This window comes from Melopsittacus undulatus, chromosome 7 (assembly GCF_012275295.1).
Source record: "Melopsittacus undulatus isolate bMelUnd1 chromosome 7, bMelUnd1.mat.Z, whole genome shotgun sequence".
Taxonomy (NCBI): domain Eukaryota; kingdom Metazoa; phylum Chordata; class Aves; order Psittaciformes; family Psittaculidae; genus Melopsittacus; species Melopsittacus undulatus.
Window position 1 is genome coordinate 24,797,428 of NC_047533.1, and position 26,915 is coordinate 24,824,342.

Below are 26,915 nucleotides of genomic sequence, written 5' to 3' on the forward strand. Positions count from 1 at the left end.
CAGCATGAAAAGGAACACTCCACAATGTTACCTAAACGCACACATAGTTGCTAGTGTTCCCTCCTCTTTGATGTGCTGTCAAAGCTGCACACTTCCAACCATCACTGTGGTTCATTTAAAACCAAGCAGAGCAGCTATACTCTTTGTTCCCTGAATCACTCATCAAGAACAATTTTTAAAACTTGCTCAAAACAGAATTTAAAGTGGACTTTACAAATGTTCATGTCTGCCATTTTCTCAAGCCCCAGTCAGTTAGGTCTAGACCAACTGCAAATTCTTTGGAAGAGAGGTCACCCCATGCACACTGTGAAGAAGCCATCAGCTTACGTAACAGTCACAAACATCCTAGAAACAATTTCAGCTCTGGCCACAATAGACTTACAAAACACAACTTAAATCTTCATATAAGACAACAACACACGTTGCTGTCTGCAACTAATCTAAATCTAACCAAGTCTAATGAAAGCAAGGTCACATCTGATCCTACATGATTTTACCAAAGCACATGTTTTAATCAAAACCACGAAATGGGCGGTTTATGGAGTGGCTGCTTTACGTTTTTCCCAATCCATTAGAAGTCTGGAAGTTGTGTTAAAAAAACCCCAAACATTAGGGCAGGATAATTTTGACCCACTACCTGACCTTTAGAATCTATTGAATCATGCAGTACCTACAGATTTCACTAGATTATATTTTATTTTATGCTTCAGCAAATTAAAACAAGCATTTCTGGTTTCCATCAATAAAGAAAACTGCCACAATCTGGAAGAAGACTGAAATTTATGCTTCTCCTTTGTTACAAGTGAGCTGCTCCATGAAATGTTTGTCACTATTTTTACCACTAAAAATGTTTCTTAGAAAAATAATCTTCCTAGATAAAGCTTAAGTATCTGCCTGCCAGATTATCTTCAGCCAGGATCCTGCTGTTCGCATTTCACTTATCAAAAAATGTTGTAAGAATAAGCACATAGAAACACTGAAAAAATGTATTATGTTTTATTAATCTGCTCAAAAAGCTCCCCCACTGATTTATGAAGAACATTGGCACTGATCCATGATTGAGCCAAAGCTCCAGAAGTCTTTGTGACCCAGGCAGTGTTTGCAAGCTGGGAGCTAAGTTGGTTTGGTGTATGATCATAAGCAGGAAAGTGTCAAAATGAACCTTTCACTAGACACCATCACCCTCCTGGCCTCATTTCAAATGATCCACTGATCAGAGAATCATAGAATGGCTAGGGTTGGAAGGGATCTTAAAGATACCTAGTTCCAACCCCCCTCCATTATTAGACCAGGTTGCTCCAAGCCCCACCCAAAAAATTATTAATGAACATGCAAAAAGTATGACAAGCTGTGCACAGAGCAAAGCAGACTTCTCTCAAGAGACAGGCACCTGCTCATTAGCCATCACCCTGCACTCATAGCCAGGATCTGGGATGTATGCAGCCAGCTTCCCTCCATTCTTGGAAGCAGATAAAAAGAAAAGCAACAAAAGAGGCAAAAAAAGAGAAGAAATACAGATACAAAAGGGCAGGACTTGCACCTGAGGAGCAGAAGTTGCTACCAGACCAGGACTAATTGAAGTGCTGGAAAACATCTGAATGCAAATGCAAAATTTTGCAAAAATGTGAATGCAAGGAAATGCTTAAATGCACTGAAGAAAATCTAGACTGCACAGTAGAACAGCACAAGGAAGAAGAGCAACAGCCTGTCCCTCTTCCTTCATAGAGGACACTGTGATTCTCAAAACATGTGACTTCCCAGGGGAAGCACATTCCAACTTTATAATTGAAAACTTCAAGGAAATGTAACTTTTTCCTGTGCCTGTAATTTCAAGACTGAAATCCCAATCACCGACCTCCCCTATCTTCTATTTTGTTTTTCCCAGTGTCCCTGCTTCCCTCACCCCAGGGATCCCTAACACAGGTTGGTGCAGTGCAGTGCACCACACCAGCCAACCGACACCCTGTTCCAGGGACCTCGACGCAGGCAGACCCCGTCCCCCCCACCTAGGGAAGTTCCCTCATGCTTCCTGGCCACCAGCAAGGACAATACTGGCACAGGGCACCCTTCCTTCAACTGCTTTCTGCTGATAAGCAAACACAAATGGACAAGCAGACCAGGAATCTCCGAGTTGATATGTGTATCTCAGCTAAAGCAGATGAAGAGTGGTGAGTAAAAATAGGGTATTATAATTAAAAAAAAAAAATCGAACTGGTGAAAAACTAAGAATAATTAGAATGTTATGATTACTGGGAACAATATTAAAATGTTGGTGCTTAAAGACAGCACTTAAGTAGGTAGAAGATCTGTCATAGCAATTTATTAATGGGTTTATCTTGTTTACTTTTAAAAACAAATATCTCAATTGCATACTTCTAACATTTAGATACACACCTACAGATACAGATCAATATACTTTTACCACTATAATGTGTTTAACACAAAGTAATCTAAATTTTCTAAGCATCATAATACAAATAATACTATTGCTTGAATGGCTTTTATTGAGGTTTTTCAATCTTGTCATAAATCTTACAGAGCTGGAAAGAAGAGAGAGAAAACGCCATTGCAAACAGAAAACAGTGCATGATTGAGTTGTCTTTACCTCTAGTAAGACATTTTTGCATTGTTTTGTCTATAGGAATACTTTGTTAAAAATTGAACACAATCTATTCAAAAAGCACTGTTAAAAAGAAAAGAGTGCTTGCTCTTTCATGGATAAGTGCAAAATGAAAGTGAAATATGGGCCTGGGAAGGAGGAAAAGAAAAGTTTCACATATTTGCATAGCAGAATCTTTTAAAGGGCATCTGACCTGGAAGTACTTCTGACATGGCTCACGGGGCGTCAGCAATGCATCAGGAAATAGATTATAATTTGAAATCTGAAAAGAGGGATCATTTAAGAATTAAAACCAAAGGAAAACACAAAATAAAACTACCACATTTCAGAAGTTCCTGAGATACGTTAAGCATTCTAAACAAACCCTGGAACATAACAATAAGGATCTTTTGAGCTTTCCGTGATATTTGACAGTGATTAAAGTATGGGAGAGACTAGTTTACAGAGATTAAAAATAATAATGACATTTTTCTTAATGTATGCTTGAGAACCACAAGTTCAACAATATTCTCTAGTTTTAATCAACATATTCTAGCAAAAAACTTCATGACATTAGAAAACATTGTGTTTTCCCCCATGACCCAGCTACAGCATCCTTGGGAAACTACAGCAGCATTGGTAAAAAGAAACAGAGCAGTCAGGCATGTTTACATGAAAGTTTGCAGTATGAGATCCAGCATGTAAAACCAGGAAGCATAGGCTGCAGGGTTGATCCCACAGAAGGGAATCATAAAAAGCAAGCTAGCAGCAAGCTCTTGTACAGGACTCCTTCCTGGCCATCTTCTCTCAAGGAAACCATTTTGCCTTAGTCTCTAGTTTGGATGTGAATACACTGAGAGACAAGGCATTCCTATGCACTTCTGACTCTTTCTGCCATTATGATTAGGAAACATAGGAAAGAAATACAAACCTTTTCATAAAGCAGATTTCCTTTAATCTGTTGAATACAGAACATTTAATGACAAGCTCATGCTATGGGGACCTGTACACTTTGGCTTTAGCCAAATCCTAAGCAGCCAGAGAGAACACCTCCGTTATACAAGGATTGTAACTCAACACTAGCTAACTCCCTCCGCTCCAAAGGAGGAATTCCAATGCTAAAACATGAATTCTTAATTAAATACACTAACACACTATGTTCTTATATCTGCATTCATTTTTTGACTAAGACCAGCTAAACGGTAATAGTTAAAATGTCAGCCAAAAGCACCCTAATAAAGTCTGGATTAACATTAATGCAGCTGAAAGCTAAATCAAGACTAGAAACTTTCTTAGTGGCAAGTGTCATTGTACTCCTTCTTGTTTATGTATATAAACAAATTCCAGAGGATATTAAACACTTTCAGAAGGAAAAGGGAAGGAAAACACTTGAATAAGGTGCTGTTGTAGATCAGAGCAAACAATGATGTTCCTACAGCCAGTGGTTTTCTTTTTGCTGCTCCCTCCAGCATTAATCTCTGCTGGACTGAGCCTGGAAACTGGAAAGAGAAAGCTTAACAAAGGCAGGAAAGCAAATTCCAACAGTGGGCAAAGCCATTTTGGGAATGCAAGAGCAGGAAAGGAACAGGGCTGCAAAGAGCTTGCACATGTGCTCTCAAATCCATCTGCAGGCTCCTCTATACAAACCTCAGAGTTGCTGAAGATAGAAAGGACCTGGCAAGTTCATCTAGTCCAAGCACCCTGTTTAAGCAGGGAATCACTGCTGCCCTGTCTGCTTCACTCTGGTTCTGTCCTCCCATCATGACAAAACCATCACTTTGACCTGCTTGCTAAAAGTAGATTCTCCTATGTCCACCTATTCCCACTTCCCCTAGTCCTACTGAAATCACTGTCCAGTAATCAGCTTTCTGTCCTGCCTCCCCAAAGGCACCCTCTGCCAGCCCCTGCTGCTACAACAATGACATTTTTTTCCTTTTAGAGCTAATCACACTGCCAACTGACTGCAACAGTCTGGCAGCAGTGCTGTCTCTGTTCTAGTGATGCTTTTATTAATGGAAATCCATAATGCTGATCTGTCTTTAAATAATATTAAGGAAAAGATCCTGCGATGAGTTCTAGCACACAAGTGGAGCATGCTTTCACATTTGCTATTTTTACCCTCCCCCCTTCCCACACAGCCAAATTCCTCATCCAGCAAAAAAAATCAGAGACAAGATGCCTCTCAGAACCAGATTCTAACTAGCTACAAAAGAAAAATAAAAAGTACAGAAAGAAACAGGCTAAAACCTTTGTTCCTTTACTTACAATTTTGTTAAGATAGATATATCTAAATAATCAGTGTGTATTTGACTACCTGACTAAAATTCTGTATTGCAGATGACCTGGGTCATCTCACGCTACTCAAGTATTTTTAAATCGAGTGATCACTTGGAGAAATAAAGAGCAATTCTTTCATTTATGTAAAGCATAACCATGACATGCAGTCAGAACTAATCCTGAATTTACTAAGGGAACAAATGAGATGGTATACTAAGTCTTTTCCAAATTCAATTTTCTCCCCATTAATTAGATTTCTCCCCCTGTGCAGAATGGAACAGTCTGGCAGGCAAAACCAGCACTGTCACAGCAAGAAGATGGAGTGTGTTTTATCTATGGGCTACTTGCAAGCACAGATAATAAGACCTTCTGTCATCGGATGTATACATTCACAGCAACATTTGCTAAGTAAACCTCAGGCATTTTTTTTCTAATTCTGTTGTGTAAATTAAGCTTCTGAGTCTTAACTTTCTTTTTTTTTAATTGATGTACAAATTATTCAATCTCTACAATAAAGATCACACCTCACACTTACTTGTTATTTACAAACAACTCTACTTTAAATGCCCATGCTAACATGGGGCACAAGCATGAACCTCATTCTATCTTACATAGAGGTACAAGCTCAGAAACTGTAACTTCAATTTCTGCAACTGAGATGACCAATATAGCAAGAAGAGCTTGGTCTCCCATATCCTGCAACTTCAGCCCCAAGTTATTTTTGAAGGCAAAAATAATTCTTACCAAGTCTGAAGGTAAACAATGAGTAATCAGAGCTGATCAGAATTACCCAAACCAAAGCAGGATGAAACCACATGAAAAAGAAAGCTAGGATAAGCTTTTTCAGGGTTTAAAAAATAAAAGAGGTAACCAAAATACTCTGTAACACAGGCAGCCTACCCATAGGCTTAATGGAGTAACAGAAAGGAATCAACAGCCACGAATCTGGCACATGACTTAGATTGATTTAGCTTGTTTTAGACCAGGGATTTTTCAGCCCCACACAAATTTAACATAGATCATTCAGCAGCTCCTAATTCAGGAAGCAAGAACCATTTAAAGTATGATCGATTCCTTAACAGGGTTAAGGAAACCTGCAGGGTCCAGTACCAGTTTTCCAGCTGTTCATAATGGCACCAGCTCAATACCACACTTTTTGACCAAGAGGCACAGGCAGAGAAAGCAGGGAAGAGAGTAAGCATAGCTCACAGCATTATTAACAGAAAGAGCAAATATGTTAACTGAGCCCCCGTCAGATGCAATGGATGAGTTAAGCTGCAGCACAGATGCTGTGCTGGACAAAAAGCAAAAAAAAAAATAATAAAAAAGATCATCATTAACCACCTCCCCCACATCTTTTCTGCAGCCCTGCTATCTGCAGCTCACAAATGCTCCGCTGTCCCTGCAAAGCCTAGAAACAACACTACATAGTCCTGAGCACAATCTGCTTCTCTAAGCACAACCAACAGCATGCACATAATGCAGACATCTCAGCTTCTCTTTTTAAACTAACATATTTTAACAAACTTCTGATGGCCTGCCAGCATGATTTCACCTGCCCTCTGAATTACATCAGATAAAGTTATGGATATTAACACATTAAGCTCTTATCAAAATTAGCCAGAAATCTTTATACCCTCAAATTACCTAGACTGGTAGCAACAGTTTCGAGCAACCTGTTATTTCGAGCCCGAATATCTGATGGAGGGACAACATAGCTCAACATGATCCAGCATGTGCACTGTAGCCCAAAAAGCCAACTCTGTATGCTGGGCTGCATCAAAAATGTACCCAGTAGGTCAAGGGAGGTAATTCTCCCCCTCTACTTTGTTCCTGTGAAACGCAACTTGGAGTACTGTGTTCAGTTCTGAGGGCTCCAACACAGAAAGATATGGACCTGCTTGAGTGAGTCCATAGGAGGCTATGAAGATGCTCAGAGGGCTGGAGCACCTCTTCTACGAGGACAGGCTGAGAGAGTTGGCAATATTCAGCCTGGAAGAAGAGAAGACTCAGGGGAGACCTTAAAGCAGCCTTCCAGTATCTAAAGGAGGTGACAGGAAATCTGGAGAGGGGCTTTTTACAAGGGTATGTAGTGACAGGACAAAGGCAATGGTTTTAAACTAGAAGAGGGGAGATTTAGATTAGATATTGGGAGGCAATTCTGCACTGTAAGGGTGGTGAAGCACTGACACAGGTTGCCCAGTGAAGTTCTGGCTGCCCCACCTTTGGAGATCTTCAAGGCCAGACTGGACACAGCTTTGAGCAACCTGGTCTATTGGAAGGTTACCCTGCCCATGTCTGGAGGGGTTGAACGAGATGACCTTTAAGGTCCCTTCCAACCCAGACCATTCTATGATCCTATGACTATCACTGCCTCAAAGCTGAGATCTTAAAACACATTTGAAAGAGCACGGTACACCAAAATATTTTTCTTCTTACTCTATGACTGTACTCAGTGTCAAACTGGGCTCTAGAGATGAAAACCTGAAAATTAAATAAAGAGGAAATAATCTTTCAGTAGACTCTCCACTATATGAAAAGAAATAAAAATGTCTTTCAAAAGTCTCAATATAGATAATGAAAAGCTCTCATTTCAATTTGTGTTTGTAAACATTTTCAAACTGCCAACAGTAAGCGGAGACCTGTCAGCAAAGTAGAGGGGCAGGATCACCTCCTTCGACCTGCTGGTCACACTCCTTTTGATGCAGCCCAGGATACAGTTGGTTTCTGGTTTGCGAGCACACACTGAAGCCGGCTCAAGTTCAGTTTCTCATCAACCAACACCCCCAAGTCCTTCTCTGCAGGGTTGCACTGAATCTCTTCTCTGTCCAGCCTGTAGCTGTGCCTGGGATTGCTCTGACCCAGGTGTAGGACCTTGCACTTGGCTTGGCTGAACTTAATGAGGCTGGCACTGGCCCACCTCTCAAGCATGTCAAGGTCCCTCTGGATGGCATTCCTTCCCTCCAGCGCACCAACCTAACCACACAGTTTGGTGTCATCAGCAAACTTGCTGAGGGCACACTCAATCCCCCTGTCCATGTCACCAAAAAAAAGTAAGAGTACTAGAAAGTTGCAGAGCATTAGATTTTGGAAGATGAGACTATCAGGTCTCTCAAGGAAAGCAGATTAAGATTGTGCACACTGACAAGACTGCTTCTGTTCCACATTCATTAAAAACATTCTGTATCTCACCTAGGTAAGCATATTATATGTGCACTTTTAATCACACCTGCTAAAACTGTCTGAAAGTTGGACTCATATGTCCTATCTGCACATCCCTTGCTCCCAGTAATGGAATAGGATGTACTTCAGAGCACAGAAAAGGTTTCCACACGTCTAAATTGTTTTTCAATTAAAACTGAACTAAAATAAGGTTTATTACACAGCCACATGTCAGCAAGGCTGAAGGCTGCCTGCAAATCTACAGACTGTCTTCAACCAAACTTCCAACAGGACAAACCAGAAATACTTCAAAACATAAAACAATTTAAAACTAATTGTTGCAGTAGCACTTCAGCTGACAAAATGCTGAGAGATTACTAAAATGGTCATACCCTTTAGTAACTCTCCCAGTATAATTACGGTACTAGAATGCAGGACTAACTTTCATCTTGGCCTGCTGTAGCAAGTAGAGATCCTTGAGAATGCTGTTGAGAAACTTCTACCCAGAGTGCTCATATATAAAACAAAACCACATGCTCATAAATAAAATCAAACTATCGTATTTGCTTTATGGTCCTCATAAACTAAACAGATCAATCCATAATGAAGTGGAAAGAGAACATAACAAAAAAGCAACTGCAGTGATTGGCATTTATATTAATTACACTGAAGTGTGGCTAAAAGTGGGCTCAGTTTCAACAAACAGCAAACTTGGCTGTAGAAGGCATCAAACAAATGGAAAAGAACCAGCTACTAGTACTACTGGCTTGAATTTCAACAGGGAGTCTTGAGTTCTTGATGCACTAGCCAAAATCTTCTACTCCTGTTTCTTGTCTACAAACTCACAGATCTCCACAAGGCACTTCAACAGCAAAGGAACTGGGGCTCCTCTGAAAGGGGATAAACACAAGGTACAAATCTGGTACCGTGGTGGTTCTCCATGAATATGCACAACCCCAAGCAGAATTACCAGGAAACCTTCAGCTTGAGAGCACTCTATCTCTTTCGCTGTTTCACTGTGAAGAAGGAATGGACCTGGAACAGGGGTACTATTTAATTATGCTGAGAAATAAAACCGGAAATGACAATATGCACTCAGAGTAATACACAGTTCTTAAAAAAAAGTTTTTTGTACGCAGGTTCTGAATCAGCTCCTATCTGTGGAAACTAGCACAGGTTTTGGGGCTTCACCAAGATCACCCAAGAGACCTCAGTGAAGTTGTTGTGCAAGTCTCCACATAGCTTCCCAGGAAAGGTAGAAACCTAAACAAGATAGGCTTAAACAGAGAGCAATGTATGTGTCATTGGGTGCTTCTGTAATTTTCACTCCATGAATCATCTATATTCCTCTCCAATGATAAGGTGCAGCTTTTCAGCAACTTTACACGATCTGAGCAGCACTAAAGCTTGTGTCTCATTTACACCAAGATATCTTTCCCCAGATAGAAAAGGTAAGATTTAGGGCAGGATTTTGCAGATGTTTTACTGGGATGCTTCTGCCAGGAGCTGCACAGCAGACACACTCCTCCTTGAGGGTCAGAGTGCCTCTCTGAATGAGTTTCGTGTTACTCTGGAAGTGGTTCCAAATCAAACCTACAGGCTCATCACACCACCTCATCTTGGGCTAATGTTCGCAATGTACTTACTGGCACTGACTGTGAAACTAGAACTTGGACTACAGGTTGGACTTCATGATCTTAAAGGTCTTTTCCAACCTACTTGATTCTATGATTCTAAGTTTGGGTTTGGGTTTTTTTCAGTGGTTTGCTGTTACTTATAATGTTACCATTCTCACATCTGTTTACTTATTTTACTGCAGCAAAGACTTTCCAGCAGTTTCACTGAGCAACAGTCCCTTGCAAGACCAGCAGCAGGGGATAGCCTCAGTGCAAGTAAGGTAGCAGCTTGGCACTCCTTGGGAAGCTGAAGAGACAAAGGCAGAGCAAGAATTTGAGTGTTCCAGGAAAGAAATCAAACCCCGAGTTTATAAAATCAACCCTGCTCTCTATGCCCTTAAGTATATTTAATTATTTATAAGAGAAGCTCTGGCATGGGAGATGATCAGGAAGAAGTGAGACTCAAACCTCTTCCCTCTGCAGTCCAGGGGAATGCTTTCCCAGGAGGGATATTCCCTTTCACCCTCATCCTTGATTTATGAACATTTCATCAAAATGGTATTTCCCAAAAAAGATTTGCTTGGGGAGGAGAGGGAGAGGGGAAGAATATCACCCCTATCAGAAGCTTCTGAAATAAAACTCTAGTCAGGTCTAATAATTACACTGGCAGAACTGTATCAATAAATCATTCCACATGAGCTGTAGTTCGAGTTGTTTTTAAGTACAAAACGACCAAATAGTTCAAAAAAGAAATAAAAGTCCACCTCTGCCTGCCACAGACCAGAGGATGACTTAAGGGTGGGAGACATGGCACTGTCTTCCATGGGCAGTGAGGGCTAGTGGCAAAGCTTCAGGCACAAGGTGAATGCTGACGTGCCACTGCAGCTCCACCCTGGCACGCTCTAAGGGTCAGCAAGTAGTGCCGGAAACCACCACCCACAAATTCCTGCATTTCTTCACTTCTGGTGTCTTCTGAAAAGGAGGTGTGCTGGTTTGTTTGGTTTTTCCAAGCACTCTCACAAAACCGTGCAGTTCATCACTGTTAGTGTTTAAATCCTTCATGAACATTTAATGTCAGCAGAACGGCACTGAAACCAATTCCACTTTCTCTGAAACACTTCACTTAAGATTTCAGTATTGTGCAAAACACTACCATAATGCTGGGGACAGGAAGTGCATGGACAACCCCTTAAAAAGCTTTTTCTAGACATATAAAACCCTTTCACTCTGTGCACAGAAAAAAACACTTCAGTGTGAAAGAAAATTTGAGGCTACCTGAACAATACAACTTGGTTTTCAGTGCTGTTTTCAGGAGAGCTGCTGCAGCCAACACAAAGTGGGTTGTATGAGCAAACGTTAGAAAATATATATGAAGCTCATGAGAGAAGTCTGTTTCAAAAGCTGGCTCTCAATAGCTGGAAACTGTACAGTCTCAGTCAATACTTTTCAGAAAAGCACAGAGAAGAACCCCAACAAACAAAATGCACACAAGGGAGTATTAAGTCAGGACAAACTAGACAGAGCCAGGGATATACTTCTTTGCTTACTGTCAGTAACGAAGAGAAATCACTGCTTTTTTAGTTACATTTCTAAAAAGTCTAAACTAGTAGGCACCTATTAAATTCACAGCTTTTAGTTTTAGATTTTAAATGCCTTGCTGTTCCTTTTATGTTTAGCACCTGTATTTCAAAGAGATTTCCTAGCTCTGGGCTTCAAATAAGCTATTTTCTACTTAAACTGTTACATGTTTCCTTGAATATAAAACATTCTGCATTCTCCTAAGACCATGCACTATTATATTCGTTACATTTATGAAATCCTTCAACAAGAGTCAATATCATAAATGGATGAAATATCTCACTACCAAAGAAGCAATACCACTGCCATTTTCCACACAGAACCGAATCTTCCCTATGGACTTCATGTAGGTATATATATATGTACAGAAGATAAAAATTAATCAGGGACTAGGACTTAAGGCTGCACCAAGTCCTTAATTGTACAACATTAAGTCTGTAACAACTGTGAACATGAAATACAATAGCTGAGATGGTGCAATTAGTCATTATTTATGCAAAGAAAATAAAAGCAAAATGGTGTATTTTACCAGTGCTTCCACTGAGATCTAATCTGCTATCAGAGATTTCATTATGATCTGCATTTCCCAAAGACTGGGCAATTTCAATACCACTATTGTTGAATGCCCAAAGCACTTATGTTAGGCACTAGGAAGTTGCGCAAATCATACCGTAACAAAACAAAAAAATAAAGCAAGTTTCCTGACTTAGAAACCCTGACAGGTTAAGGAAATGAAACTCTTGGCCTAACAAAAGGATAAACCAATCATGAATCGGGTATTTTGATATCTCAGCCCTAAGACAGAGCTCTGGTGCCAACTGGTTCCGACACAAGCTTTGGCCCTGGCAGGTGCTAGGAGCCCCAGACAAACAATTCCACTTGTTCGCTGTCTGCAACTGCTCAATTAGACAAAAGGAAAAGCATCCTAGGCTCTTCTGGTAAGAATTTAATGCTCATTGTTTTTCTCTCTTATAAACTACCTCTACATTAGATCATTTTAAAGCTATCAGCTTCAAGTCTAGGCATGAGATGTGGGTATCATGCCCCATACTACAGCAAGAGGACACATTTGAATGCTAGTGTCTATATTTAACATCAAGCGGTTCAAACAGATCAGTCCAATTCTGTACTCCAGCACTTGACCACCAGAGATCTGTCAAAACTGCAACAACCATTTACTTCCTGCATTGTCATATAGACAATATCCTAATGTTAATAACAGAGACAAACATTTTTGAAAAGTAGTATCTAGGCTGGTTCTAATGCACCATTTTAACACACATTTTAACTTCATTACATCTATGACTAGTCTTCAGCAGAGAGTAAACATGCTTTATTGCTTCCTAGAATTTAGCTTCAGGGTTAGCGAAAATCTCACTAAGTCAAGTTCTGAAACAAGACATCACCATGCAACTCCTCACATCTGATGGCAGGAAGTCCCTGCCCTGCCACAGCTGTAAGTTGTCACTGCTGTTTCCTACTTGCATCAGCCAACACAAATATGTGTAGAGCTGGATGCCTGGCGTAATCAAGGCTTTTAAAGAAGTCTTTCAAGGAACAGAAGGAATGGTACAGAAATGAAAGATTATTAAGCTGGCTTTGATGTCAAGAAAAGCCACACTGGACCATGTTCTTCTGCTACAGCAGAAAGATGAGTGAATACAAAAGTTAACCCATCACAGCTTCAACTCAGCAGCCTGAGAGATCAACAGGAAGTGCACAAGGACTTCAGCAGCTTTCTGGAGTTGGTGCTCTACCACACAGCTCTCCAGGAAAGGCTATGTCAGATCACTCCATGCAGCCTGCACTGTGGAGCCACTGCAGCGTGGTGGCTGCCATCTGTACCAGCATGAGATATGTCTGCTTACTTAGTGGAAGGTGCAGGTGGTAAATTTGAGGAGTTGCCACTGCACTTTTACACAAGACAACCATCAGTAAAAGATAATGTAATATAATCCTATAGGATTATATTTCATTATATATATATACACACACATACATATATGAAATATTTCATTATATAATCCTATAGGATTATATTTCCAGAGGAAAAAAAAAACTCAAATAATATTGAACTCAAGCACATAAATAATTTGAACTAGAGATGTTAGTTGCAGTTATAAGCAATTAAAGCTACAGTGCGGAGTGACACTTTAGGATAAGCTTAAGTAGTTTGTTAACTTGAAGATATTTTGTATTAAAAACTTAGGATGGGAGTGAAGACAAATAGTAGCTAAACTTTTGAACCCTATAATAAATGAAGACCTTGAACACAAAACACAGCACAAAACACAGCACACTGCAGTAGACTTGGTCAACTTGTACCACAAGCAGCTTTATAAAGTTCTAGAAAACACCTCTGCAGTTTAATCATGCAGTTTAATCACAGATCAATGTACTTACCATTTGGGTACACACACAGGAGAGCTGGCATCGATTAGAATATGTCAGCATCCTTTACAAATACTATTGCAAAATTTATAAAGTTAGCAGCCTTCAAAAGTAATAAAGCGACAAATAGATTACACCAATTGCATACGTACATGAGCTGCTTGGCCGATAGTGAGCCCCTGGGTACCGCCTGCCCATAGTGCCAGTCAGCACATTACCGCACACTGTCAGCTGCTCCCAAAGCACAGATCGAAATGCTTAACTGGGGGAGAAGGGAAAAAAAGTAAAGACTTAGTACAACACAGCTGTATCTTTTTCATTAAAATGCTAATGACCCCTACAAATTTCAGGATAACTACATCTATAAATTATTCAGTCATGTTGTCAGAGGAGATGAACAGTTGTGCTATACATACAGCATTAATTTACTATTAGTGGTTGGACTCCATTAATAAGCTCACATAAATTTTAACGCACAAAGAAGTCTCAGGTCATACAGTAGTTTTTTTGGCCCATGGTACAGACAGAAAAACAAACATTGCAAGAAAAGAGTTCACTTTTGGTTTTAAATATAGTTTTAGGCAATAGGTGAGATTTAATAACAATGTCTTAAATTTTAAGAAGCAACCGTTAAGCAAGAAGTTTATGAATAATTTGCTACAAAAGCAAAACTTAACCCTGCTACATAACATTGATCGATTTGAACCTGAGCCTAAAAACGAAAGCATCTTTACAGGAATACAGACTATTATCAGTTTCTTTGTAGCAGAAGTATCAAAACCCCAAGCAAACAAGAAAAGCATGGCACATCTTATGGTCAGCCTGGAATAACAAATCACAAATCCAAACTCTTAACTGAACTGGTACTGAACCTGTGAAAAAACTAGCATAAAATCTTGTAGTCTAAAACCAAGTTCCTGTCTTCAGTGTAAAGTGTTTTGTGCTAAAATACAGCTTTCAGCTGATTTTCAGCTTTAACATTTTTGGGAATAGCCTTCATGTGCCCAGATGTCTTCCAATATGCACAGCACGTCAAGCACACCAGTTATAAAAATACATTTCCTTTTATTTCATTCTTTCCCTGGCTGAAAGGGTCAAACCAGCAACAAATTCTGAGGAGTGATTTGGCTAATTCATTAAGGATTTTTACTGTCTCTGGCTGCAGCTACAAGCACAAGCTTGTTCTATCCAAGAAACAGAGAGAAATATTAGGAGAGAGATGAAATAGCACTGCACTAAAAACTGGACGATTTCCACAATTCGTCAGATACGTCAGTCCCCTGATGGAGCAGAACATCAGCTAACTCCTGAATTAGAGAAGCTTTTTATATATATATTGGCACCTATGCAGTTCTCCAGTGCGCTGGTCTGGGAGCCACACAGCTGAAAATTCCACATACAGGGGTATTTTCAGCCAGATTAGGCTCCTGGACTGACTTATGGTGGTTATCTAGCATCAGAAGCTAGTGAGGACAAACGGACTATGGCAGCCTGTGCTTAAAATTAGTTAAAACACATAACACTATTACAGCCTTTATGTATTACTGCTGAAATATACACCTACAAAGCTGCATCTCTGACAGTGCAAAAATCAGGTAAAGATCTCCATCATTTCCCAAATCAGTGCTGACAAAGCACATCCTCCTCAGTGCTTCTCAGTGGAGAAAGTTCAATGAATCAGTGAGATGGTACTCTCTTGCAATAAAAAGGGGAACTCTGACTTTACGATGAAAGGTGAGTGGTGACAGTATACTACCCAAACAGACAGTAGACAGTATAATACCCAAACAAAAAGAACTGAATTCCTTTTGGCCTCTTTGCCATAGGCCAGGCGTTCTCAAACTTCTGTGGTGGCCTACTGATTCAACACATTAATGTTGTGCAAGGAAAAAAAGTTGCAGATGGGTGCTTCTGCTTTCCTAATATATAGAATTTTAAACCCCAACCAAGCAAACAAAACAAAAAACCACCACCACCACCAACCCCAACAAATTTATAGGTAGAAAAAATAACGCCTCTCCTCACCCCAAATTCATAAGCATTCTTACTCCCCCCAAATATATATGCATCAAGTTCATAATTCATAGCAGAATACAAAAGAACAGTCCTTAGCTGTGCAAGGTTGAAATACTGAGGGGAAACAAAACTTGCAAGCAGATGACAGTATTGAGAACTTCTTTCCCAAGCTAATGAAAGAACTTGATCAGTACAACTGAAGCTGCAAGATTATTAACTTTTCATAAATGTATTGTTGACTTTCTAGAAGGTGCACACTTTTCTAAAGCGGTAACACTAAATCATATGAAATGTCTCCATTTGAGACACCTTATTCCTTTCCTACCTAGCACCACAGTATTAGAGGAGGCTTTCTGCCCCATCCCATAATTAAAAAAAACTAACAGCTGTAAATTAAAAATCTCGACAAAAAATCCCCACAATTATGCTCTTGCACAACTGAATTAAACTAGCCAGTTCTCCTAAAGAAGTGTGTCCACCATAGGAATAAACCACTCTTTGGAGAGGCCCAGTGAGACCCAAAGGTGTGACCATTTTGAATACCACATATTAAAACTCAAGAAATCTCAGCAGAAAGGATAAGATATATTCTCATTACAGCAAATGTTTCATCAGCTACTGTATAAAAGGGGAACTGCAAAGAATTATAACCTGCATTAAAGCCAAGTGTCAAAAGTCAATTTAGAAGCAAGTGTCACACAGTAAGTGAACTTAAACCGAACCAATATTGATACTGGGTTGTATGTGCCAGCAGGGATGTACCCAGATCAAGACAAAGAAAGATTCTGCTTGGGTTTGTTTCTTTTTTTTCCTCTTTATTTCCAAAAACCATCTTTGAACTATGACCAGAACAGCCAACTCAAACTGCCTTTGAAAACACATCCACTCACCCAGATGACTCTCAAAGACACACGTGAGTTTCAGCAAGCTCAAGAATTCCAACAGAAATGTGACCTCATTGGTGTTGAAATGCCATAGCTAAAGCATTTGAAAATGAGCATTTATTTTGCATATAGATCTGTGGGAATAGTAACAAAATGGAAGGAGGCATCAAATATGCCTTTTGAAAGATTCAAATACAATGTATGTACAGGTTTTGGTTTTGAATGTACACAACTCAAGACATCTACAACTGCACATAATTCTGAGTTAAGCCTGCATGTACACAATATGTCAGATGAGGTCTTCTTAGTATCTGTATTCTCATGTTAGTTTTGTAATACATGTGTTTTATAAGAGCTTTCTGGGACTTTTGATTATTATTCTACTGCCAAATTGTTTAAAAAATGTTTTACAGTGATTTTTACATCTTTATAGTTAAATTATAAATCACATATACACAAATGCACATAATCTTTATGGGCTCTCTTCAAGAAATGCTTTGATTTGGTTCAGCCTAAGTATTTCTTTTTTGACAATTCTCCATGATCTTTCCTGAGTTGTTTCAGATGACAAGCCCCACACTGCAAGCAATTACAAAGATGGAAACAAAACCTGGGCACTTATCACTGTATACCTGCTACCCAGGGGAACACCTGAAAGCACTATCCACCTCATCTCATGCAAAGCCTTTTCTAGGACCTGTGGTGATAAAGCTACCAGCTACTCACCATCACACATAATGAGGGCATAAATCATCTTGCAGAGAGGCCTGCCATGACTTTAAGCTGGGGCTGTCAGATCCCTATGCCATTTTCCTCACAGAGCTTCTTTTCTTGCGTCTTCTTTACAATTTCGTTTTTATAACTACTATGTAAGAGTTTCATTTTGCTTGTGTTCACCTTTCGACACTACAGAAAAAAACCCTAAATTCTGGTGCCTTTTTTTCTTTTTTAAATGAGAGTGTCAAACTACGAGTCATGTCCATATGGCAGGTGCACAGCATCAAGTTGGCTTGAACTAATTCCACTGTCCTTCGTTTGAAGACAAACAAAAGATAATGATAGTCCAACCCCCATACTTCTAATGGGCATTAAACCTTTTTTTGGTTTTGCCTGCATTTATTTGTTCATGCATGCTCCTGCTTATGAAGGTATTAAATGGCCAGCCAACTCCTTGACCTTCCCCAGTTCTCTATAAGCAAAGTTTGCTTATATACATATTTTCTTATATACACATGTCTGTGTTCAAACACAATGTAAGTACACTCAAACTGCCTTCTACAATCTCACACAATAGACTGCCAGCAGGCTTACCTTCACATGCCTAAGAAAAAGGATATGAAAAAAGGAGATGACTGCAAATTACCTACAGGTCATCCAAGCATGACTGACTACATCATTCCACGAGCAAGGAGCAGACACACAGAGTGGGAAAAAAGGCTATTGCACGACATTTCTCAGGGGAAAACCTCAAGAAATTACATCCCAGTACTCTCCGCTTAATATTCTGACAAACAACACAATCCCACTTTCAAAGTCTTGCTCTGAATACCAGGAAACAGCCTTGCTAGGGAATGAGTAAGAGGAATGCCTTGTGTTGTTTCAAAAACACACAGGGGCTGCAGGTTCTATACAAAATAGGCCCACTACAGCAAAGGGTTCAGACACTGAAAGAGGCTGATTATCATTTGGAGACCAGAAAGCGTATTTGTATATACACAGATTTTGCACACACCTGTACATATTTGCATACATAATGCAAATATGCTTTCCATAGTCAAATGCTGCTCACTTTCCCTGCATTCAAAGCAGCCACTCTAAGCATCAATGTAGGACAACATGAGCAAAACACCATTTAAACCAGCAAAATGCAAACCAGCAGAATGCACAGCCAGGCCATTAGGAATTTGTGCTGCTGATTTCTAGAGGCACATACAGAGACAGCACATTCATTTTCTGTGCTGGGAACAGCTATCGGATGCAGATCTCTCAAGCAAAACTGCCTATTGGAGAAAGCATAATATTGTCTACTAGCCAAGTATCTTATACCATTGCAAGTGTGACCTTTTTTGAGGTCATTAATGATTAATTTCCATTACATTTTACCTAGTAAGTACCACCTTGTTAAAAAAGGTATTGTCATTTCAGGGATGGGTTTTTATTTTTTTCCTTTTTAAAAGTCTGCTGTTACCCAGCAGACCTATCTGTGTTTCCAGTGATGTCTGGGAGCACTCACATCCAGGTCATGCTTTCCCACCACCTATATCTACTGAGAGACAGGGAGCTGCCCTGTTTATCAAAGGACTGGCTCCTTGTCATCCCCATTTGCTGGTATGGGATAAAAGTCTTCTGTGAACTAGAAAGGCAAATACAACCCCATGGCCAAGGGATGTCCTGCCTGCACTACAGCCCATGGCGAGTTGTGCCACACCCACCATGGGCTCACCACACTTGGACCTGTCTGGGATGCAGTGATATTGGACACACTCAGAGACCTGGAAAGTCCTGTCCTGCCCTGAAAGGATGGCGACTCTGCCATTTCTCATTCCAACAAATTCGCAGTACTCAAATTCTTGTTTCTTGCAATCATTCTCACTTGCAGTTCTCTGTCCTGTATACTTTCTGTTTGCCTTCTCCCCTAACAAGTTCTTATTTGGATGCTTTCCCTCTTCTCCATTTCTGAGGATGGAGAATGCTTTCCCTTTTCTCCATTTCCTTCATAAGGGCTTTTCTTATTCTTGGTTGTCTTTTCCAGGTACTGTGTCACCTGCCCACTTAGTCATGATTCACTGCCCCTCTACTCTGCTCTCATGAGACCTCAACTTGGAGTATTGCTTGCAGTTCTGGTGCCCTCATCATAAAAAGGACATGGAACTGTTGGAACAAGTACAGAGGAGGGCCACGAGGATGATCAGGGGACTGGAGCACCTCCCGTATGAAGACAGACTGAGAAAGTTGGGGCTGTTCAGCCTGGAGAAGAGAAGGCTGCATGGAGACCTCATAGCAGCCTTCCAGTATCTGAAGGGGGCCTACAGGGATGCTGGGGAGGGACTCTTCATTAGGGACTGTAGTGATAGGACAAGGGGTAAGGGGTTAAAACATAAACAGCAGAGGTTTAGATTGGATATAAGGAAGAAATTCTTTACTGTTAGGGTGGTGAGGTGCTGGTGGTGAGGTTGCCCAGGGAGGTTGTGAATGGCTCATCCCTGGCAGTGTTCAAGAGCAGGCTGGATGAAGTCTTGGGTGATATGGTTTAGTGTGAGGTGTCCCTGCCCATGGCAGGGGGTTGGAACTAGATGATCTTAAGGTCCTTTCCAACCCTAACTATTCTATGATTCTATGTGGGGATGGATGTTACTATTTCCCACTCTGCTCTGAAGAATAACACCAGTGTTAGGCACTTGGACAAAATTCCTATAGTGTCCCTAATTCATGTTTGAAGCTTTGACACAGAGTCCCTATCTCATAAAAAAATGCTTTCTTTCCCCCTGAAATTTAGCTTTTCAGTTACTTCCACAGCCAGATCTTGTAGGGCAAGCTGAACTCAAGTCATCCATGATCCCCTGACCCTAATCCCCTGCACAGACAATACATACTCAGTAAAACACACCTGCTTTTTATATTTATTTATTCTACATTAAGTTACCTTAATGCAGACTTTGTTCAACCAATCAGTAAAAGAAAGCATTAGGACATTTTATGTAGATCTATACAGTGCATATATAGTTTAACACAAAGAAAAACACTGTAACAATGGCAGTTTGTTGCAAATCACAATAACTCCACCAATTCATATCCGAACTGGTATCAGCTAACCATCTAACTGGTATCAGCTAACCATCTCAATTTTGCTTCCTCTTTGGGAGGGATTTATTAAATTAGAAGTTTCAAACACACACACACAAAAAAGTTGTTCAAAGTGAAGGCTGAGGAGACCCCTACTGTTGTGCTTTGAGCCTCTGGGGTTGCAGTGAGTTCAGGCTGTGTTCCAGAAGGGAAACATGGCAAGCCAAGGAGCTGTGCTGGAGTGCAAAGACATTACAGGATGAAAGCAATGAGTGCCAGGTAACAAAGATCTTCCTGTAAAGCCTCAGCCACAAAGGCAATACTGAATTTTGCAGTGATGCATTCTGAATCTCATTTACACCAAGATCAATAAAAAGCATTTTTTAAAGCTGACTGCCAGATACCCGCAGTAATCTTAAATGAAAAGGTGCTTATTTCTTCTGAAGTTAGAGATGCCACTATGCTTTTGTTTGCTGTGGGGAGCTTTCCAAGCGCAGCTAGGTTCTGTTACAGCACGCATTTAGTCACTACTCTCCACTTTTCCCCACCTTGTATCTTGTAGGGGTAAACACAATGTTGCTGCTCCTTGATGTTTGTACATCCAAGAATGGGTGAAAATATTGGAAGCTGAAAAAAAAAAAGAACTGAAAACTCTAGAGAAACATTATAGATTCTATGTTTGACAGCTCTCAGGTAAGTATTGGGATAAGCTACAGCTTCTCTCTCCAAACTGTTCAGACAGAAAACCAAAACCAAACCCACTATCTTTCATCATCTTGCTTGTATCCTCCATTAAATACTGAAAAGTAATTTAAGAAAATTACTTTATTTCATTATTTAAGACAAAAAGTTCCCAGTTTACCCATCTTGACCAAATGCCTCTGAATGATCTAATCTGCAGTCCCTGTGTTTTACCCTTCCATGGCAGTAGTGAGCACAGCAGAACACACCAACTGCCAGAAGACCAGGATTTCAAGCCAAAGCTGTTTCTAATTCCCATGGTTACTAGAAAGCCCTGAAAAGACAAATTGAGCCTAAGATAAAGCTGAGCTCAGCTGATTTCCAAAAAGTGAGGACAGCAGAAGAGAATTGTAAAGCAACACAAAAAACCTGCGTGTCTTTAAACAGTTCCTGCTGGAACAGTTTTTATACCACCAGCAAAAACCGTCTATGACTTTACTTGTCTCTGTCTTAAGCAATCTCCACTCTGTCTTGAAAGCAAAATATCAAAACAAAATCATAACAACTCTGTTCATATCTTATTACTCACCCCTTCTGTTATCAGAATTTCCTATTTTTATTTAGCCCAGGCAAATTACATTCCCAGTCTGCAACACAACAGTCACAGCATTAGCTGCTGCTGCTGCCCCTCCGGGAGCTGGTGGTAGCAGATGCAGTAACAAATGTAGTGTGGGTTGTATTTTGAAACTTCAAAGTAGAGATTCTTCTAAAAAGAAGAACATACATTTATTATATAAATGATTTATATAAATCTGTAAAGCTCTCTCTATATATATCTGTCCATTATATTTGAAAAATCATGTCAGTCAGGTGAAGTTCCCAACAACTGGAAAAAGGGAAATACAACCCCCATTCTCAAGAAGGGGAAAATGGATGACCTGGGGAATTACAGACCAGTCTCACCTCTGTGCCTCGCAGTATCTTGGTGCTGGAAGGCATGCTAAGGCACATAAAAAACAAGTTGCTTGGTGACAGCCAGCATGGCTGCACTAATTGGAAATCCTGCCCAACAATTTGGTGGAATCACAAAACCATAGAACCCCTTCTATGGGGCTTCAGAACTGATGGACAGGGGTAGAGCAGTTGACTCCATTTACCTGGACTTGTGCAAAGCATTCGACACTGTCCCACATGACATCCTTGTCTCTAAATTGAGGAGACATCAGTTTGATAGGTGGACCACTTGGTGGATAAAGAACTGGCTGGATGGCTGCAAACAAAGAGTTGTGGTCAATGGTTCAATGTCCGGCTGGAGACCAGTAACGAGTGGTGTCCCTCAGGGATCGGTGTTGAGACCGGTCTTGTTCAACATCTTTGTTAGTGACATGAACAGTGGGATTGCGTGCACCCTCAGCAAGTTTTTTGATGAGGCCAAGCTGTGTGGTTTGGTTGATACGCTAGAGGGAAGGAATGCCATTCAGAGGGACCTTGACACGTTTGTGAGGTGGGCTGATGCCAACCTCATGAAGTTTAACCATGACAAGTGCAAGGTCCTACACCTGGGTCAGAGCAATCCCAGGCACAGCTACAGGTTGGGCAAAAAGGAAATTCAGGGCAGCCCTGCAGAGAAGGACTTGGGGTTGTTAGTCAATGAGAAAATGAACATGAGCCAGCAGTGTGCACTTACAGCCCAGAAAGCCAACCATATCCTGGGCTGCATCAAAAGGAGCATGACCTCTACTACTCCTCTACTCTGCTCTCATGAGACCTCAACTTGGAGTATTGTGTACAGTTCTAATGTCCTCAACATAAAAAGGATATTGAACTGTTCAAACAAGTCCAGAGGAGGGCCACGAGGATGATCAGGGGACTGGAGCACCTCCTGTATGAAGACAGGCTGAGAAAGCTGGGGCTGTTCAGCCTGGAGAAGAGAAGGCTGTGTGGAGACCTCATAGCAGCCTTCCAGTATCTGAAGGAGGCCTACAAGGTTGCTGGTGAGGGACTCTTCATTAGGGACTGTAGTGATAGGACAAGGGGTAAGGGGTTAAAACATAAACAGCAGAGGTTTAGATTGGATATAAGGAAGAAATTCTTTACTGTTAGGGTGGTGAGGTGCTGGAATGGGTTGCCCAGGGAGGTTGCGAATGCTCCATCCCTGGCAGTGTTCAAGGCCAGGTTGGATGAAGCCGTGGGTGATATGGTTTAGTGTGAGTTGTCCCTGCCCATGGCAGGGGGGTTGGAACTAGATGATCTTAAGGTCCTTTCCAACCCTAACTTTTCTATGAAATGGTTCCTTTTGACACAGTAAGAGAAGGTAAAATACAAATTAAGTGAAAAATGGAAAATACTGGATGAGAAATTAAAATTCAATTAATACTACCATTACTGACCTTGCCACAAAATGCATTAATGAAATCTGCTTGACACTCTACTACAAGGAAAAATATGGAATCACCAAAAGAAAAGCTGGATGTTGAGAAGAGAGTAATAGCAACGTAATGAAGTAACATGGAGCACAAGGCCATTCATTCAGGGAATCATTAAGAAATTCTGCTGTCATTACTGGGCTATGATGCAAATGTTTGGATGTGACAAAAGAAAGGTACCCAGCACAGCAGCAGGGCACTGATGTGCTCTGTACTTCCAGTGTGATGCATGTAAATATGTTCCCTGGTTACAACCTTTCCTGCAGAGCTGAGAAAATACTGATACATCTTGCGAGGTAATGCCCAGACCTCATGTGAAACAGCCCAGTAGCATCTGGACCCTCACACACCAGGGATTAATGGAAAACACAGGAAATTGGAAGATAATCAAGGTACCAGTCTTTTGCCTTATACAAGAATATTAAGAGTTTGGCTTACAGCAAAATGAAGGCTGAGAGAAGCAAATTTAAAGTACACTGCTGGCACAAGAAATGAGTGCATGTAAGGCAGTCTTTGCTAAATTTAGGCTGGAAATTAGAACATACCTAACATCAAAGAAAGGCAGTCCAAGAATGGCCTTTCAAAAGGGTATAAAATCATCTAACAAAATCAAAGTTATGAATTGTGTTAATGTGCTGGGGATAAATGTATGAATAAGAGTTGCTGTTCTTCAATGTGACTTTTTGTTCATTTTTTTTAAATTAAAAAGAATCAACAGTTTTTCTGTGGAATTCACTGAGAAGTTAATGAGAATCTAAACTACCATCTCCAGACACAAATCCATCAGGGTTCCAAAATTGTATCATTAATGACTGACAAGAATATCCAGAGTACAAAATGTTCTTTAATAAATAAATCAATCGATCACAAAGAAAAAAACAACCAAAACCAAACACCTAAAATTGGGACTATCAAGTTTCAAAGGATAAGATGCTTTCATTTAATAGGATTTGGAAGAAACTTTGTGAACAGATTTTTCACTCTGCCTTCTGCAGAATTTCTTGGCTTTCTTGCTTCTCTGAAGCAATCAAGCCTAAGAATAACTGAAAGCAGATGAACTATTCCTGAGGTATGATTCAGGATTTTAATTACTACTATTTTTTTTCTTCCTTAAAAGCCCCTTTTTCTAGGTGCAGTTACCAAGCACAGCTGAACGTCTCAATTTGCCATAAACTGGACAAACAGTTACAGCTCTAGAAACATAAGCAGTATATTTCTTTTGCTGTTGAACTGAAGGAAGGACTAAGGTCTTAGCTGTAGGAAGCAAGCAACTCATTTACATTTTTGGCAAGAAAATAACTCAGCCTACTGGGTTTTGTTTTGTTTTTTAACCCACAGGGATATGAAGGAAAAATACACTGACAGTCATGAGCAACTCCATAGACAACAATGCTGTAGCATCAAAACAGAGCACACAAAAGAAACCTCTCCTTTTGTCCTAGGCTCAGCAGTAGCAGTCATTTTTCTCCTTAGTAGCTGGTGCAGTGCTGTGGTTTTGAATTTCAGCCTGGGAGCAGTGTTGATAACACCAATGTTTTTAATTGCTGCTCAGTAATATTTACTCCGACCAAGGACTCTGTGAGTCTCATGCTCTGCCAGGGGGGAGGGGAAGCCAGGAGGAAGCAGAGATAGGACACCTGACCCAAACTAGCCAAAGAGGTATTCCATACCACAGCACTTCATGCCCACTATATAAACTGGGGGCCGTTACCCAGAAGGGCTAGATCACTCTTCAGTCAGGCTGGGTATCGGTCGGTGAGTGGTGAGCAGTTGTATTCTCTTCCCTTGTTATTTCCCTTACCATTATTATTACTGGTGGTAGCAGCAGTGGTTTGCGTTATACCTTAGTTACTGGACTGTTCTTATCTCAACCCGTGGGAGTTACATTCTTTCAATTCTCCTCCCCATCCCTCTGGGAGCAGGGGGACGAAGGGGACTGAGGGAACAGCTGTGTGGTTTCTGGGTTGCTGGCTGGGCTTAAACCACAACACATTTGTTTCCAGTTTTGGCAGGTTTTATAGCAGAGCCATATGATACAGAGAACTTTCATACAACACCTCTATTGACTAAACAGTTGTTCATCAGCTATGTGAAACCCTTCAACATTTTAGTTAATAAAGAAATGCTGGAAAGAGTAACTTCTGCAGCACCATGGGAAAAAAATATTATTACTTTAAGAACACTTAATGAAACAAGGAAATAAAAAGCCAGACAGAAGGCATTAAGCTTTTCTAGAAGGAAGCTTTTACTAAATACCTCTATAGCTTTGTAATATAACCTCATGACTAATATATAAGTGTCATACTGAAATATTTCTGAAAAAGTTAACAAAACAGCAATTACACTGAAAATGATATTCACATTTTGCCAAAGTAATTCTTTAGCCTCATCTTCTCTTGAAAATAACTGCTACGAGAGACAACCAAATCAGATAGCGTAGCATTTTTAGTTTTATTTAACTGAAAGAGTATTTGAGACCCATATCCAGCCTACTGAGGTAAAAATCTGGTCAGCCTTCTAAGATGTTTAATGATTTACAGATATGACCCTTCCTCTGGATACAGTTTTATATTAGTGTCAGTCACTAAAATCATGTGCATAAATAACAAAAGAGTAGTTCTGAGACAGGCTCTTACTGAAACTCTTTGATTCTCTCCTGAAAGCTAATAATGAATAATATAAGCATATTCCTGGTACCTCCTTCCCTCTTCATACACAACCCAAATTGTATTGACTGCTGCTGCAATAGAGCATATATTGTTCCTTAGAGCTGATGTGTCACGTGTCATGTTGTTCTCCAACAATGTAGTGGAAAGGATTCTCAGCATCCAAAACAAAAAACTTAACTGAGTCACATGTCAAGGTACAGTTCATTATCTGCAGTTATCACAGAGGAGTTTCACCTTTTTTGATGGAAGAGCTTATTCTTAGGAAGACCTAATTCTTGTAATAATTAAACATCTGTCATGTGTCACTGATGCTTCCTAATCCTGACTGAGCCAGGAATAACCATGTCAAATATTGCAGTGCTCCATTTAAAAAGCATGTTATTTAACATTTTCTAAAATACTGTTAATTTCTACCTCATGGTACCATTTCCCAATTTTTGACAAATAAGATGAGTCTGGGGACAATAAACTACCAGCTCAAGATAAACAACCAGCCAAGATTCAATTATTTCTTTTCAGGTCTCCCCTCTCCACAACAATCTTCCCCAAGGCAAGAGCTGTGTCCTTGGTTTGCAAGGACAACTGTTATCAATAGAGCAAGAAATGTAATTCTTTTTGAAAGTATGATATACTAAGGTAGTAAAACAGGCTGAACCATATCCCACACTACCCAGCACCATCTCTGCTGTTGCTGTTACCAGCAGCAAAAGGTGTTGATGAATGATGACAACATTGAGAGCAGAAGCATAGGTTATTCCATTCACCTCCTGCAATTTAAGAAGCTCCTCCAGGGTTTCCTTCACAACCTATTAATATTATTAACCAAATCAGGC

The 26,915-nt window shown here is 40.3% G+C and overlaps 1 protein-coding gene across 8 annotated transcripts in view; it reads right to left on the minus strand.

The window, feature by feature from the left end:
- APBB2 (amyloid beta precursor protein binding family B member 2) overlaps nt 1-26,915 on the minus strand; it is a 184,884-nt gene that overhangs the window by 99,363 nt on the left and 58,606 nt on the right. For 4 of the 8 annotated variants that reach the window (XM_034064733.1, XM_034064730.1, XM_034064732.1 and 1 more), the window contains exons 3-4: nt 13,776-13,885; nt 2,814-2,882 (exon numbers count right to left, since the gene is read on the minus strand). In XM_034064733.1, the coding sequence (XP_033920624.1) occupies nt 2,814-2,832 (19 nt within the window). In that variant the 5' untranslated portion in view covers nt 2,833-2,882; nt 13,776-13,885. The remainder of the gene's footprint in view (nt 1-2,813; nt 2,883-13,775; nt 13,886-26,915) is intronic. The other 4 variants (XM_034064728.1, XM_034064731.1, XM_034064727.1 and 1 more) reach the window with 1 other exon arrangement.